Source organism: Bufo bufo, chromosome 6 (assembly GCF_905171765.1).
Source record: "Bufo bufo chromosome 6, aBufBuf1.1, whole genome shotgun sequence".
Taxonomy (NCBI): domain Eukaryota; kingdom Metazoa; phylum Chordata; class Amphibia; order Anura; family Bufonidae; genus Bufo; species Bufo bufo.
The window spans coordinates 298,229,923-298,245,480 of NC_053394.1; the positions used below are offsets into that span (position 1 = coordinate 298,229,923).

The 15,558-nt window shown below is 47.4% G+C and overlaps 1 protein-coding gene across 2 annotated transcripts in view; it reads left to right on the forward strand.

Moving 5' to 3' along the window:
- Nucleotides 1-15,558, forward strand: part of KRT222 (keratin 222) — a 90,748-nt gene that overhangs the window by 47,473 nt on the left and 27,717 nt on the right. For both annotated transcript variants that reach the window (XM_040437381.1, XM_040437382.1), the window contains 2 exons: nt 1,725-1,807; nt 3,143-3,299. In XM_040437381.1, the coding sequence (XP_040293315.1) occupies nt 1,725-1,807; nt 3,143-3,299 (240 nt within the window). The remainder of the gene's footprint in view (nt 1-1,724; nt 1,808-3,142; nt 3,300-15,558) is intronic.

The following is a 15,558-nucleotide window of genomic DNA, read 5'->3' on the forward strand; positions in this document are numbered from 1 at the left end:
GCCTCCGAGATTCTACTCTTTTAAAAGTATTGTGCCCAGAGATGGACTCCACCGCATGAGAGCCTCTGTGATTTAATAAGAAATAACCTGGGTACGGACTCATGTTTGTTATTTGAGCCTCCAAGAACTTTTATACCGTTTTCTACTGTTTTATCATGGACTTATTCATTGTCATGGACTATCCTGGTTCTAATGTTACGCTGTGCCAGGTCAGCGCCCCCGTTCCATTCATTATCCTGAGAGAAGAGAACGACGCCCCTTGTCACTGCCCTGCACCTTTGCCAATTGGACCTGATGTAAATGCAGTTGAATTACATGTATGTATGCCTGCATGTCTCTTTTTCTATTTCAGGTAGAGATTCCAGTTGGGCGACCCATGATGGAGTACGAGGGCGTACTCAGCTTAAAGCAGTGGGGTATGTAGTATACGGGAGTTGTAATACCCGTTACTACCAAAGGTCACTTGGTGTGCTGTCGTCCCTCCTTAATATTGGGGAGTTGTTGTATGTCAGTTTTATAAAATGTAATGTAATGTGTGTATTTCCCTGTCACTGAAACTTGCATGCACAGGCCTGCTAGGGGTGTAATTACAACTTCTAGTCCATAGAGGGAGCTAGGGAGCCCTAGTTTATATAAGGCCAGTCAGGGAAGTGCAAGGCAGACGGAGTCTAGTGTCTGTAAACTACAGTTGGAGTTTAGACAATGTCTGAGACAAGTCCAGGCCTGAAGCCTGCTGTTCAGGAGAAGATTCCCTCCTGAATACCCATATGCAGAAGCGGGAACATCATAGCCTAAGGGCCTGAGGAACCATTCAGAAGCTAGGAGAGACTGAGGCAAATATCAGAGGAGCCAGAGGTACTGAGAGAAACAGAGGAGGTACTTATTTAAGCCATAATCAAGGATATAAAGCCAGACTTAGGTTAATGGGCCTTGGTGAAGAATTGCTACATTCCAAGATCAGACAGAGTTAGAGTGCAAGCTCCTTTGCTGCAAATCCTGTGTTCAACACTCTGTAATTACCCTGCTGTACTGAATTGCCTGCATCGACCGAATTGCAAAATCGACTGTATGCTGAGGAACTGCGTTTCCAATATTGTCTCTGCCTGCAAACTACTAAAGTTGAAGTTCTGTTTTAACACCACGTTTCCTCAAATTATTCCTGCATCCGCAAACGGCGTGCCACCGTTTACTTGGCACTGGCGTCACGAACTATTCCTACCTATACCTGCCCTTGCAGAGAGTCAGCTGTACCAGGTTAGTGTATATTGCACTACTACACCCAGAAACACCTACTACGCACAACTTGAGTACACTGCACATCACATCTCCGTTTTTCCCTGTCGTGTGCATGTAGCCTAAGGCCTTATTCACACATCAGTGTTTTGGTCAGTGATTTCCATCAGTGATTGTGAGTCAAAACCAGGTGCGGGTCTAAACACCGAACAGGAGCAGATCTTTCCATTATACCTTATCTCCTGGTTTTGGCTCACAATCACTGATGGAAATCACTGAACAAACACTGACTGTGTGAATAAAGCCTATGGTATGCAATAGATCAATATAAGCAAATAAGAATCAGAAGACACTCAGACATCTAGAAAATATTAATACAGATATGGCTCTCCGATAAAATAGACGGTATCAACAATCACAATGTAATGTAAATTAAACTAATAACTGTGCACAGCACGTCAGCACGTCATCATATAATGTTCTATCCACAGATCCATAAAATGGTCATGGAAAATGCAAAAACATCTTTGGAAATTGACAAATGCAGCACGGATCTTGCCCGGCTTAAACAAAGGTATACCATTATATTTCCTAAACAAGAAAGTGACTAGACATTTTTGCAACAGCTAATGAATATAATTAGAGTGGCGTCTACAATACGTATTGTGCAAAACAGTGAAACTCATCTGCATGATTTATAGACATTGTTATGACCGATATATCCTTCAGGATACTGTCCTGAACAGCTTGGGGTTGCTAGCTTTTCACTCACAGGCTGTCAGTGCCATAGATCACACAAAGCCATGTGTACAGAGACAGGAAAAGAAAGGTGGGGCAGAGAGTCGAGACAATGCATTGCTAGGAAGCCTGGGTGACTCTGTGACTACACAAGATCTATAGCTTCAGAAATGGCCACTATAACAAATTTCTAAGCCCAGCTTAAAAGAGGAAGAGATCAGAGACATAAACTGGCTAATAATGAAAGACAAATGATCACACAGAGATAGAGCTAGTTGTTTTCTTCTCACAAATAGACAGTTCTTTATTAAAGGAGTTTTCCAGGCTCCTGATTTTGATGATCTATCCTCAGGATAGGTCATTAATATCCAGTTGGTGAGGGTCAGACACCCCGAACCCCTCTGATCAACTGTTTCCTTCAGCCACTGATGCTGAAAACTAGAACTCTTAGGGTTCATGCACAAGACCATGTGTATTTTGCGGTTCACAAAAAACGGATTCGCAAAAAATACAGATGACGTCCGTGTGCATTCCGCTTTTTTCACAACGGAACAGCTGGCCTCTAATAGAACAGTCCTATCCTTGTCTGTAATGCGGACAATAATAGGACATGTTCTATTTTTTTGCGGAACGGATATACGGACATACATATGGAAACGGAATGCACACGGAGTAACTTCCATTTTTGTTGCAGACCCATTAAAATGAATGGTTCCGCATACGGTCCGCAAAAAAAATATGTTTGTGTGCATGAGCCCTTAATGGAACAGGAAGCACAGCTCCATTCAAAGTGTAGTGGTTGTGCTGGGTACTGCAGCTCAGATACCTTTGAATTGAATGGAAGCTAAACTGCAGTAATCCAGTACGGCCACTACACTTTGAACAGAGTTGTGCTTCCTGTTCCATTCACAGTGCTAGTTCCAGCATCAGAGGCTAAAGGGAACAGTTGATCAGTGGGGGTGTGGAGCTCGGAACCTCACCAATCAGATATTAATGACCTATCCTTAGTATAGGTCATCACTATCAGATGCCTGGAAAACCCTTTCAACATAACAAATGTGGATAGGAATGTCCTTCTGCTGGCTCCTTATAATTTCCTTGTTGGCTCTAGCGGTATCATGGGGAAAGCCAATCAACAATGTCTGTCTTCAATATGGAAGTATTTTTACAGGGCTACGAGAGAGGCTTTGGAAAAGAATCGGATTACAGAGAAAACACATGTTCTGAGAACAATGGCAGATGAATTTGCAGAAAGCATCTCTGATCTGAAAATAATGATTATGGATAAGGAAGAAGAAATAAAGAACTTCATTTCAAATCATCAAGAGGTATGAAAAGGGGTTCCCTCTAGTGTTTGGGCACAGCTACTGCAGCATAAGTGGTGGTCAGTAGGCTGTGGAGTTGGAGTCACAGTCATGGAGTTGGAGTCGAAGCTAGTTTTAAGTGGAGTCAGAGTCAGCAGACATGTACCGACTCCAGCTTAAAAAATATTACCTGGTATTAATATTGTGTAATTAACTTATTAACTTTCATATAAATTTAGAAACATTTAGAAATGTTAATCATAAATATATTTTATGTTCTATCCATCTAAGGCCCTTATATATCAAAATCAATAATAAGCAGGGTGTTATAGTGGTGATATAAATCTCTTACCTCTCCTGTGTTCTCTCCTGTCCTTATACTATAAACAGTGATGAGCAGGGGGTTCTAGTGGTAATAGACAATCAGTTCTCTCCTCACCTCTCCTGTGTACTCCCCTGTCCTTATGCTATAATCAGTGATAAGCAGGATGTTCTTGTGGTGATAAATAATCAGTTCTCACCTCTCCTGTGTTCTCTCCTGGCCTTATACTATAAACAGTATTGAGCAGGGTGTTCTAGTGATGATAGATAATTAGTTATCACCTCTCCTGTACTTATACTATGATTAGTGATTAGCAGTGTATTCCAGTGGTGATAGATAATCAGTTTGCACCTCTCCTGTGTTCTCCCCTGTCCCTTATACTATAAACAGTGATAACATAAATCACTGATCATGATCATAGCTCTTACAAAATAACAGATCACTTATCTCCAAAGGAAGTAAACTGCATATAATTCTTAATGTAATGATGACAACTACAACAAGAAATAATAATAAAACAGTGATAGGGGTCCCTAGAGTAGGAAGCCCCGACTAGTGGAAAAACATACAGAGGCACCACTAGTCAGTTGTAAAACCAAAGACATTTAATATACATTTAATGTATAAACCACAATAAGTACAAGTAATATGGTGACTGGGTGAGTACTTATAGTAAATCTACAGAAATGTAGTACCCTACTCCAAAGTCCCATCATGTTTCCCCATTAGACAATGGTTCATCAGGCTACAATGTGAAATACTATACATACAACAGTGCTGTACAATACACATTACAAAAACATATAAGAAATAAGTACGTAAATCTACATAGAGGACGCATGTATTGGTGGTACAGGGTATCAAGAATCAGATAATTCAGAAAAAGTCAATTGAGGTTGTCATGGTTTGACTCTCTCTGTGACAATGGCCACACCCATCTGCCTCCCAGCCAAGCTCTTGAACTAATCTCTGCTTACCTCATTTGCATAGCCAATCAGAGGGGGTTTTACAATTTACCAATTGAAAGAGGTGTTCCAACTGTGATTATAAATATATGTGATGCATTCAATAAAGAATTTTGTCAGTTTGAACTCACATACAGCCTGACTGGTGTTAGTTCTGTGAGAATTAAAACGACACGAGCGGTCGTTTGAGGCCGGATCATCAACGGCGGAGCCAGCAGATATTGTGGTCACATCAGGGAGTGCCGTGAGAGCAGAATAGAGTGAGGAGGGGCTCGTTACATTGGTGGCAGCGGTGGGATTGGCTCTCCAGTTACTGGGACACTCCAAATCACAGGTAGGAACTAGTGTTAGGGACCACTCAAATGAGACGACCTTGACGCGGTGAGTGGCTTATTACGCTTTGGCCAAAATGTACACCAATGTCTCATCCAGCATGGAGGCAGGGCAGAGTGCTGGATGTAGTGTGCGATCACATTTGCATTTTCCGTTTGTATATGTATTTCGCCATAGTGATATGCACCTTCATACGGGTTGTGTTGACCCAATCCCCCACACTCCAAATCACAACTAGGAATGACCAGCTACGCAGCCTGCAGGAGAGACACGCTGAAAGATTTACTTGAGAGCCAAGGAGGGATCGCTGGGACAAAGAACAAGGCCACCTTGATCAGTGAGTTAGCTGAGATGGATCAGAGGGATGGTGATGCTGGACCTCGGTCCGTGGAAGCCTTGTTTCAGCAACGAGTTAGAGAACGGTTGACATTATATGGTGCCAACCCATCCGAGACCGCCATACAGAATGCCATCAGAGACATCCAGCTGCAGGATGAGCGGCAAGAGAAAGAACTAGAGCGACAAGAGAGAGAATTGGAGCGACAACATGAGTGGAGAATGGCGGAAATACGGCGATCAGAGACAGCACCTAGAGATACAGCACCTGTCCGTAAGTTGCCCTTTCGCGCATTCAAATTATTTAAGGAAGGAGAGGAGGAAATAGAAGAGTTCCTCCAGGACTTTGAGAGACTGTGCCAAATACATAAAGTGGCGTCTCAAGATCGGGTCGCCTTACTGGCGAGTAACCTAACTGGCAAAGCTGCGGATGCGTATCGGGCCATGGAGGATGAGGACGCCATGGATTATGACCGGGTAAAAGAAGCCCTGCTAGCCCGATTTGCCATTACCCCTGAAGCCATCCGGATTAAGTTTCGAGAATCCCGGAAACAAGGCAACCTAACCTACGTGGAGTGGGCACATCGTCTGCAGCGGAACCTCAAGGGCTGGTTCCAGGGAAGCCATGCTTATACCATAGAGGACATCACCCAGCTAGTTCTCTTAGAGCAGTTCTTTGACCACACCCCTCCGATAGTACGGGATTGGGTGCGAGATAAGCGGCCACAGACGGTACAGCAAGCAGCTACTTTGGCCGATGAATATCTGGACTCTCGGAGATCCATTGGAGGCCAGCGCTATTCACTCCCGCGGCCCAGTGTACCGACCTCGAGCCCAACTCCAGTATCTCAGTGGGCTGCCTCTAGACCCTTAGCCCAATCAAAATCTTCTACCGGGCCTAAGTGCTATACATGTAATCAAACGGGTCATCTGCAGCGTTATTGCCCTAACCGATCCCCGAGGTACAAAGAGACTGCCCAGTTATCCAGGTCAGCAAATTATTGCCTCCAGAACGAGGCCAACCCGCTAGATGTTCAGGAAGAGTTTGGTGAGCTGTTTGAGGCGGATCCCGTCCAGGCCGCAGCTGAAGATAATCGGCAGCACCATCGTCAGGCGGTATGGGTTAATGGGCAGCCGGCCCAGGGACTTCGTGATTCCGGGTCTACGATTACCCTTATTCAGCCTCACATGGTTCCTCAGTCGGCCCGAACCAGCCAGACTGTGGCAGTCAGGGTAGCAGGGGGCAAGGTGCTGCGTTTATCCACCGCCAGAGTTCACCTGGATTGGGGCTCAGGGAAGCGACAAGTGAGAGTAGGGATACTCCCTGAGTTACCCGCAGAAGTACTTTTGGGAAACGACTTGGGGCATTTGACTTCTTCATTTGCACCAGAGACCGCCATGGCCGTGACCACCCGACAACAAAGCCACCTACAAGGCAACTCCACTCCTATGGGGACCCAGGTAAGACCAAATCCTCCCACGTTACCCCGACTTGACAACCCCATGTCCTGGGATTCTCCTTCTGACGTTAGGCAAGAAACCCGGAAAGACCCTACTTTAGCGTGCTATCGGGACAGGGCGGGCAAGGATCCAGGGGGGTTAGGGGAAGACAGAATAGAGTGGGAGGGAGGGCTTCTTTATCCTTACACTGAAGGGGTGGGCAACGGGAAACGCGAGGGCCCCCACAAACAGCTAGTCGTACCCCAGAAGTACAGACAGGAGCTATTGAGGCTGGCTCACGACATCCCCTTGGCCGGACATTTAGGGATAGCTAAGACCCGGAGTCGGTTGTCTCGTGCTTTCTTCTGGCCTAGGTTACATGCAGAGGTACGAGAATACTGCCGGACCTGTGAGACTTGCCAGAGAGTAGGAAAGGCGGGGGATCATCCAAAAGCCTCTCTGCACCCCATGCCGATAATTAGGGAACCCTTTAGCCGGATAGCAGTAGACATTATTGGCCCAGTGCTACTGGGAAGAAGTATATTCTTACAGTGGTGGATTACGCCACCCGCTACCCGGAAGCTATTCCCCTATCCAATATCCAGGCTGACACGGTAGCTGATGCCTTACTGCGGGTGTTTACTAGGGTAGGATTTCCCCAGGAGATATTGTCTGATCAAGGAAATCAGTTCACCGCATAGCTGACCCAGCAGCTCTGGCGCCTCTGTGATATTAAAACCCTCCAGAGTGCACCCTACCACCCCCAAACGAACGGGCTGTGCGAGAGATTTAACGGGACCCTAAAACAGCTACTTCGGGCCTTCGTGGAGAGTAGGAAGGATTGGGAAAAATATCTTCCCCACCTACTGTTCGCATACAGGGAGGTACCTCAAGAGTCCACAGGGTTTTCACCATTTGAGCTGTTGTATGGGCGAAGGGTTAGGGGACCCTTAGACTTAGTGAGGGCCCAGTGGGAAGGGGGAGAGGATCCTGAAGGCCTCCCCATCCTTAGTTACGTCTTGGAACTCAGGGATCGACTGCGGGAACTTACCGAGCTAGTCCATGAGAATATGCAATCAGCCCAGAGTCAGCAGAAGGTTTGGTATGATCGATCTGCTCGGAATCGCACTTTTTGTGTCGGACAGAAGGTCCTAGTACTAAAACCTTGAAGCAAAATAAATTACAGGCCTCCTGGCAGGGCCCCTATCAGGTGGTAAAACAGCTGTGCGACACCACCTACGTGGTCGCCAGCTGTGCAGACACAAGAATTAAGAGGACATTCCACATCAATATGATGAAGGCCTATCATGAGAGGGCTGAGGCAGTAGCCGCCATATGCGCTCCTGCCACCAGGGACTCTGAATACCTGCCGATGCTGGAGCTTCCTGCAATCAGTAATCATTCTGGGGGGGTGGAAGATGTTCAGTTAGGAGATGGTTTAGGACCCCAGGAACAAGAACAGGTCAGTGAATTACTCCAGGAACGGAAAGAGATGTTCTCAACACTCCCTGGATACACTCACTTGGCAGTGCACAAGGTGGAGACCCTCGGGCAGAAGCCCCTGAGACAATCAGCCTATAGGATTCCTGGAGCTGTGCAAGAAGGGATGAGAGCAGAGATTAGGGAGATGCTTAAGTTAGGGGTGATCGAACCATCAGCAAGCCCCTGGGCTTCCCCTGTAGTATTAGTCCCAAAACGAGATGGCACGACCCGATTTTGTGTGGACTATAGGCGACTGAATGACTGTACTGTGACAGATGCCTACCCCATGCCCCAAGTGGACGAATTGTTGGACAAAATAGCTCAGGGACATTATCTGACGACTATTGACCTGTGTAAGGGTTACTGGCAGATTCCCCTGGAGGCGGCCGCCATTCCAAAGTCGGCCTTCATCACCCCGTTTGGCCTTTACCAGTTCCGGGTAATGCCATTCGGGATGAAAAATGCTCCGGCTACCTTCCAACGAATGATAGATAAACTCCTCGGTGGTCTGCAGGATTTTGCATGCGCATATCTTGATGACATCGCAATCTATAGCCAGACATGGGAGGAGCATCTCAGACACCTGGGCATAGTGCTAGACAGAATCAGAGTTGCAGGCCTGACCCTGAAGCCAGACAAGTGTAATATAAAATATCGGGATGTCTGAGGTACAATATTTGGGACATAGAGTGGGATGTGGGAAGCAGAGGCCGGAGCCTGCAAAAATCGAGGCCATCCTAAACTGGTCGGTTCCCAGAACCAAGGCCCAGGTACTTGCATTTTTAGGGACAGCCGGGTACTACAGAAAGTTTGTACCTCACTATAGTGACATAGCCAAACCACTGACGGACCTGACCAAAAAGAATCTCCCTAGACAGGTCCTGTGGTCCCCGGAGTGCGAAACAGCATTTCAACAGTTGAAAACCACCCTAACACAAGCTCCCATACTGACGGCACCCGATCCTAACAAACGCTTTGTCGTACATACAGACGCCTCAATGTTCGGACTGGGAGCCGTACTAAGTCAAGTTGGCGACGATGGGAAGGAGCACCCGGTGGCGTATCTCAGCCGCAAGTTGTTACCCCGTGAAGTTGGATATGCTGCCGTGGAAAAAGAATGTTTGGCTTTAGTCTGGGCTTTAAAGAAATTGCAGCCCTACGTCTATGGACGCTCTTTTACCGTCATGACGGACCACAATCCCTTGATATGGCTAAACCGGGTGGCGGGAGAGAATGGCCGATTACTAAGATGGAGCCTGGCTTTGCAACCCTACAATTTCACCATACAATATCGGCCAGGGCCTCAAAACGGGAATGCGGATGGATTGTCACGGCAAACGGACCTGGAATCTTAAGACTACTTTTCCAACATCCTCGAGTTGACCCGGTGAGGGTCCCACTGTGGCTGTTGGACTGTTTCCCGGGAGGGGGGGTAATGTCATGGTTTGACTCTCTCTGTGACAATGGCCACACCCATCTGCCTCCCAGCCAAGCTCTTGAACTAATCTCTGCTTACCTCATTTGCATAGCCAATCAGAGGGGGTTTTACAATTTACCAATTGAAAGAGGTGTTCCAACTGTGATTATAAATATATGTGATGCATTCAATAAAGAATTTTGTCAGTTTGAACTCACATACAGCCTGACTGGTGTTAGTTCTGTGAGAATTAAAACGACACGGGCGGTCGTTTGAGGCCGGATCATCAACGGCGGAGCCAGCAGATATTGTGGTCACATCAGGGAGTGCCGTGAGAGCAGAATAGAGCGAGGAAGGGCTCGTTACAGAGGTTATATTGAAAAAGAAGGTGGCGTACTTCGTGGAAGCTTCAGATTAGGCCTCTTTCACACTTGCGTTGTCCGGATCCGTCGTGTACTCCATTTGCCGGAGGTGACCGCCGGATACGTAACACCGCAAGTGAACTGAAAGCATTTGAAGACGGATCCATCTTCAAAATGCGTTCAGTGTTACTATGGCACCCAGGACGCTATTAAAGTCCTGGTTGCCGTAGTAGTAGTGGGGAGCGGGGGAGCAGTATACTTACCGTCCGTGCGGCTCCCAGGGCGCTCCAGAATGACGTCAGAGCGCCCCATGCGCATGGATGACGTGATCCATGCAATCATGTCATCCATGCGCATGGGGCGCCCTGACGTCACTCTGAAGCGCCCCAGGAGCCGCACGGACAGAAAGTATACTGCTCCCCCGCTCCCCACTACACTTTACCATGGCAACCAGGACTTTAGTGTCCTGGGAGCCATGGTAACCATTCAGAAAAAGCTAAACGTCGGATCTGTAATGTGCCGAAACGACGTTTAGCTTAAGGCCGGATCCGGATTAATGCCTTTCAATGGGCATTAATTCCGGATCCGGCCTTGCGGCAAGTGTTCAGGATTTTTGACCGGAGCAAAAGGCGCAGCATGCTGCGGTATTTTCTCAGACCAAAAAACATTCCGTTCCGGAACTGAAGACATCCTGATGCATCCTGAACGGATTTCTCTCCATTCAGAATGCATGGGGATAATCCTGATCAGGATTCTTCCGGCATAGAGCCCCGATGACGGAACTCTATGCCAGAACACAACAACGCAAGTGTGAAAGAGCCCTTAGAGATAAACACATTTTTTTAAAATTTGATTCGCCGGTTCGCCGAGTAAAAAAAAAGTGCTTCCATCTGAATTTATTTGTGGCGAATTGCATTAAAAAACAGCTATTTCCTGGCTGCAGAGAGCCTTTATAGTGGTGTAGAACACTGCCTTGCAGTAACACGCATTGGGAGTCTGCTCTGGTAAATAATACTGTGAGTCTGTATGACATGCAGATGACAGGCGTCGCTCTTAGGCCCCTTTCAGATGGGCAAGATTTCCTCGCGGGTGCAATGCGTGAGGTGAACGCATTGCACCCGCACTGAATCCGGACCCATTCATTTCTATGGGGCTGTGCACATGAGCGGTGATTTTCACGCATCACTTGTGCATTGCGTGAAAATCGCAGCATGCTCCTCTTTGTGCGTTTTCCACATAACGCAGGCCACATAGAAGTGAATGGGGCTGCATGAAAATCGCAAGCATCCGCAAGCAAGTGCGGACGCGGTGCGATTTTCATGCACGGTTGCTAGGAGACTATACAACATGGTTATAAGGGAAAATAATAGCATTATGAATACAGAATGCTAAGTAAAATAGGGCTGGAGGGGATCATGTGATGGACCATGTGATGAGCGCAGTGACGTCATCAAAGGTCCTTTTCCTCACAGATGAAGACAGAAGAGATGCCGGCTGCGCGAACAAGTGGATTAAGGTGAGTTAAATTATCGATTTTTTTTAACCCCTCCAGCGCTATTGTACTATGCATTCTGTATTAAGAATGCTATTATTTTCCCTTATAAAAAATAATACAATCTACACAACCTTGAACCCAAACCTGAACTTCTGTGAAGAAGTTCGGGTCTGGGTACAACATTCAGTTTTTTATCACGCGCGTGCAAAACACATTGCACCCGCGCGATAAAAACTGGACAACAGAACGCAATCGCAGTCAAAGCTGACTGCAATTGCGTACCTACTCGTACGGGTTTGCTGCAATGCACCTGGGACGCATCCGGAGCCAAAACGAGACGCCCGTCTGAAAGAGGCCTTAGAATCACTGCACACTTCACTTATTTGGGCAGTCATGGGGTCAAAACTGACCAAATAAATCAAGTATGAACTCAGCCTTACAGGTCGATGTTAGTGCCAAGAAGAAGCGCACTCCTTTAACACTGTCCAGTGCTCCAGACAAAAAAAAAAGACCAGGAGCCATTGGCTCCTAAACTAAAAAATTTAGGAGCCAAATTACATTTTTTAGTCGCCAAATTTAAAATGCATATAATTAAAAAAAAAAGGACTTTGAGAAGATGAGACGCAGGTGCACTACATATAGGAGAAAACAGCACCACATACCTCTCACATCCAGGGACATTTTCTGGGGGACAGGGTGACTAAAAATGGCGAATTGCGTGGTTTAGAGTTTTTGTTTTCTGTTACAGCCTTCACCGAGCGGAAATATTTTTTAATATTTTAATAGCTCACACTTTTTGGGACGTGGCGATATGTAATATGTTTATTCTTTATTGTTTGTAAATTTTATATGTAAAACTGGGAAGGGGGCCATTTAAACTTTTAGTATTTTTTTTATTTTTTTTTTTAACTTTTTATTTAATAACCATTTCTTCCCTTAGGGACTAGAACCTGGATCTTTTCATCCCTTGTGCTATTCACCCTGATAGAGATCTATTAGGGTGAATAGGACCTTACACTCTCCCTGCTGCTCTGTGCTCTGTTCACAGAGCAGCAGGGAGCTGAACATGGCAACCAGGGCTTCAGTAGCGTCCTGGCTGCCATGGTAACGATCTGAGCCCCAGCAGTGTAATCTGCCACTGCCACCAATGAAGGGGATGGGACCCTGTGGCCACCATATAACAATGGGGGGGTGGGGGGACACTTGTGGCCAGTGATAATGGGGATGATGGGGGGAAGAGGCTTTGGGAGAGCGCACTGCACCACCAATGAATGTTTAAAGAGGACCTTTTGTGGGTCCAAACAATATGAACTTAGTAGCAGGCTACATAGAGCGGCGCCCAGGGATCTAAGTGCACTTACTATTATTCCTGGGCGCCGCTCCGTTCGTCCGCTGTGGCCCCTGGTATTTTCAACATTCAGAGGAAGGAGGAGGAGACGCCAGTGTCTCTCCTTCTCCATGACAGCAGCACTGTCCAATCACAGCGCATAGCCAGGGAGTTTTTTTTTCTCCCTGGCTCTGAGTTCTGTGCTGTGATTGGACAGCGCTGCTGTTATGGAGACGGAGAGACACTGGCGTCTCCTCCTCCTTCCTCTGAATGCTGAAAATACCGGGGGCCACAGCGGACGAACGGAGCGGCGCCCAGGAATAATAGTAAGTGCACTTAGATCCCTGGGCGCCGCTCTATGCAGCCTGCTACTAAGTTCATATTCTTTGGACCCATGAAAGGTCCTCTTTAACTCCTTTATACAATTGTCTGCAGCGGTATCACAGACCCGGCACCCGGCCTCAATAACAGGGCATGCGATCTGGGGCACCCGCGGATCGCATGCCCTGTTATTGAGGCCGGGTGGCGGGTCTGTGATACCGCTGCCTACACTTATGTTTTACATTCATTGGTGGCGCAGTGGCGACAGCTCCTCCCCTCCTCCTCCCTGCTATCTCCCCATTGGTGGTAGTGGCGGCCGCGTCACAGTGGAGAGGGAGGGACTCCTTCCTTCTCCACTGTGCAGTGTGCTACTGAAGAGAACTTAGGCTGCGCAGGATCGCGGCGGTACAGTCGCAAATGGCGACAAGACTAAAAAGTCTTGTCGCCATCTGCAAATTTTAAGGCGCATTGGCGACCGTTTTGGTCGCCATCTGGAGCCCTGCCGTCGTCAGCTGATTCCACATAGATGTCAACAGAACCTGTTCTACTAAAAGCTTATACAAGTAGCGACCCCCGACAGAGTGGAGAGGGTGTCAGCAGTAAGTTTGTGTCGATGTCACTGATTATTTAACCCTTCCTCTGATCCATCAGAACAATAACCCACAAAAAACGGATCCTGTCTGTTGAGCATTGGCCTTCACTCGGTCAGCATTTGGTCAGTAATCCATCAGTATTGCTAATGCCCCAAAAAACTGGAGTGGATCCAAAACAGAGATGACACATGAACGGAATATTTCCATGTTTTCTGTGTTTTGTACTCACTCCTGCTTTTGGCTACCAAAACACAAGCCAATCCTGATAAGACCATACAGACCTTACAGCTTCTACACACATAGGACCCGTTGTGCGTCTCATTTTTCCTTCCTTTTGACAGATTAGAAGAAGGGTCAAATAAATGATGATGTCAGCCAGACCAAAAGGCAAAATAGTGGCCCAGTCATGAAGTGGGGAGGCTGGGAATAGCATAAGAAGTCCACAGAGTGGCCCTATGACATAGTGGTGAGGTGGAAGATGCATGAGTAGGCCACAGAGTGGCCCAATGACAGAGTCTGGAGGTGGCGGTAGCATCAGGAGGCCACAGAGTGGCACAATGACAGTATGGAGATGGCAGCAACATCAGAAGACCACAGAGTGACAAGGTGACATAGTGTGGAGGTGGCAGCAGCATGAGGAGACCACAGAGTGGCAAGATGACATAGTGTGGAGGTGGCAGCAGCATCAGGAGGCCACAGAGTGGCAAGGTGACATAGTGTGGAGGTGGGTGGAAATACCAGTACCTGCTGAAGATGGTGGGTGAAAGAAGAAGCACTTGGCATCAGATGTGTGGCATCAGGCGGGTGACAGCATGAGAATAATAGCTGAAGCCAGAAGAAACCGGTCTCTTTTGTCAAAGTGTTTGTGTGGCACCATGGATGATATAGTCTGATGCATCAGCCATTGGTGGGTGGAAATCCTGGCTCATCCACGTCTGATTCATCTTGACAAAGGTCCGTCTCTACATATTTTGGGTGGACAGGTGAGTTCTCCTTGGGGTAACTATGGCCCCGCCACACTAAACACCCGCTCTGATGCCACACTACTGGCCGGGCAGGACAGCTTTTCCAGGGCAAACTCTGCCAGTTGCGGCCACAAATCCAGTTTGGCTGCCCAGTAGTCCACCGGATCTTCAACTTGGGGTGGCAGGGAGCTGTCCAAGTATGCCACCACCTGCTGGCTCTGGTTCTGCTCTATGTCTACCTGCTGCTGCTGGTGAGTAGTTTCTTCAGTAGGCGGGTGTAGAAAACTGCTCATCACCGACTCAAGACTTAAGTTGCTGTTGATGGAGCTGGTACTGCTCCTGCCCCCCCCCACCCCCCTCCAGCAGCCATGGCAGTGGAACGTGAGCACAGAGGGCCCCCCGGTCAGACCTGCGTGAGGATGGGCGATGGCGCAAATAGGCAGCGGCCAACTGATTACATAAGATGTCTCTATAGTAGTTAAGTTTGTCCTCTCTCTCAGCGGGTGTAAAAAAGGCCCCCATTTTGGACTGGTAGCGAGGTTCCAACAAGGTGGAGAGCCAGAAGTCATCCCTCTGCCTAATGTTAACTAGTGATGGCCTTGCGGTTCGCCCGGCGGCCTGTTCGCGGCAAACTTTGCTCGTTTGCAATTTGCCAAAACATGCGAACATATGGCGATATTTGCACCCGCCATATTCTTTTACATTGTGAAGAACTTTGACCCATGACACATCCATCAGGTGGTACAGGACAGCCAATTGAAAAGTTTCAGCACATGGACATACCCCCTACCTTATAAATAGACCCGATCTGGCCGCCATATTACATTCAGTCTTTTGTCAGTGTAGGGAAAGGTTGCTGTGTGGAGCAGGGACAGACTGTTAGGAACAAAAACGCTATCAAATAGGTGCACAAAAGTCCTTTTAA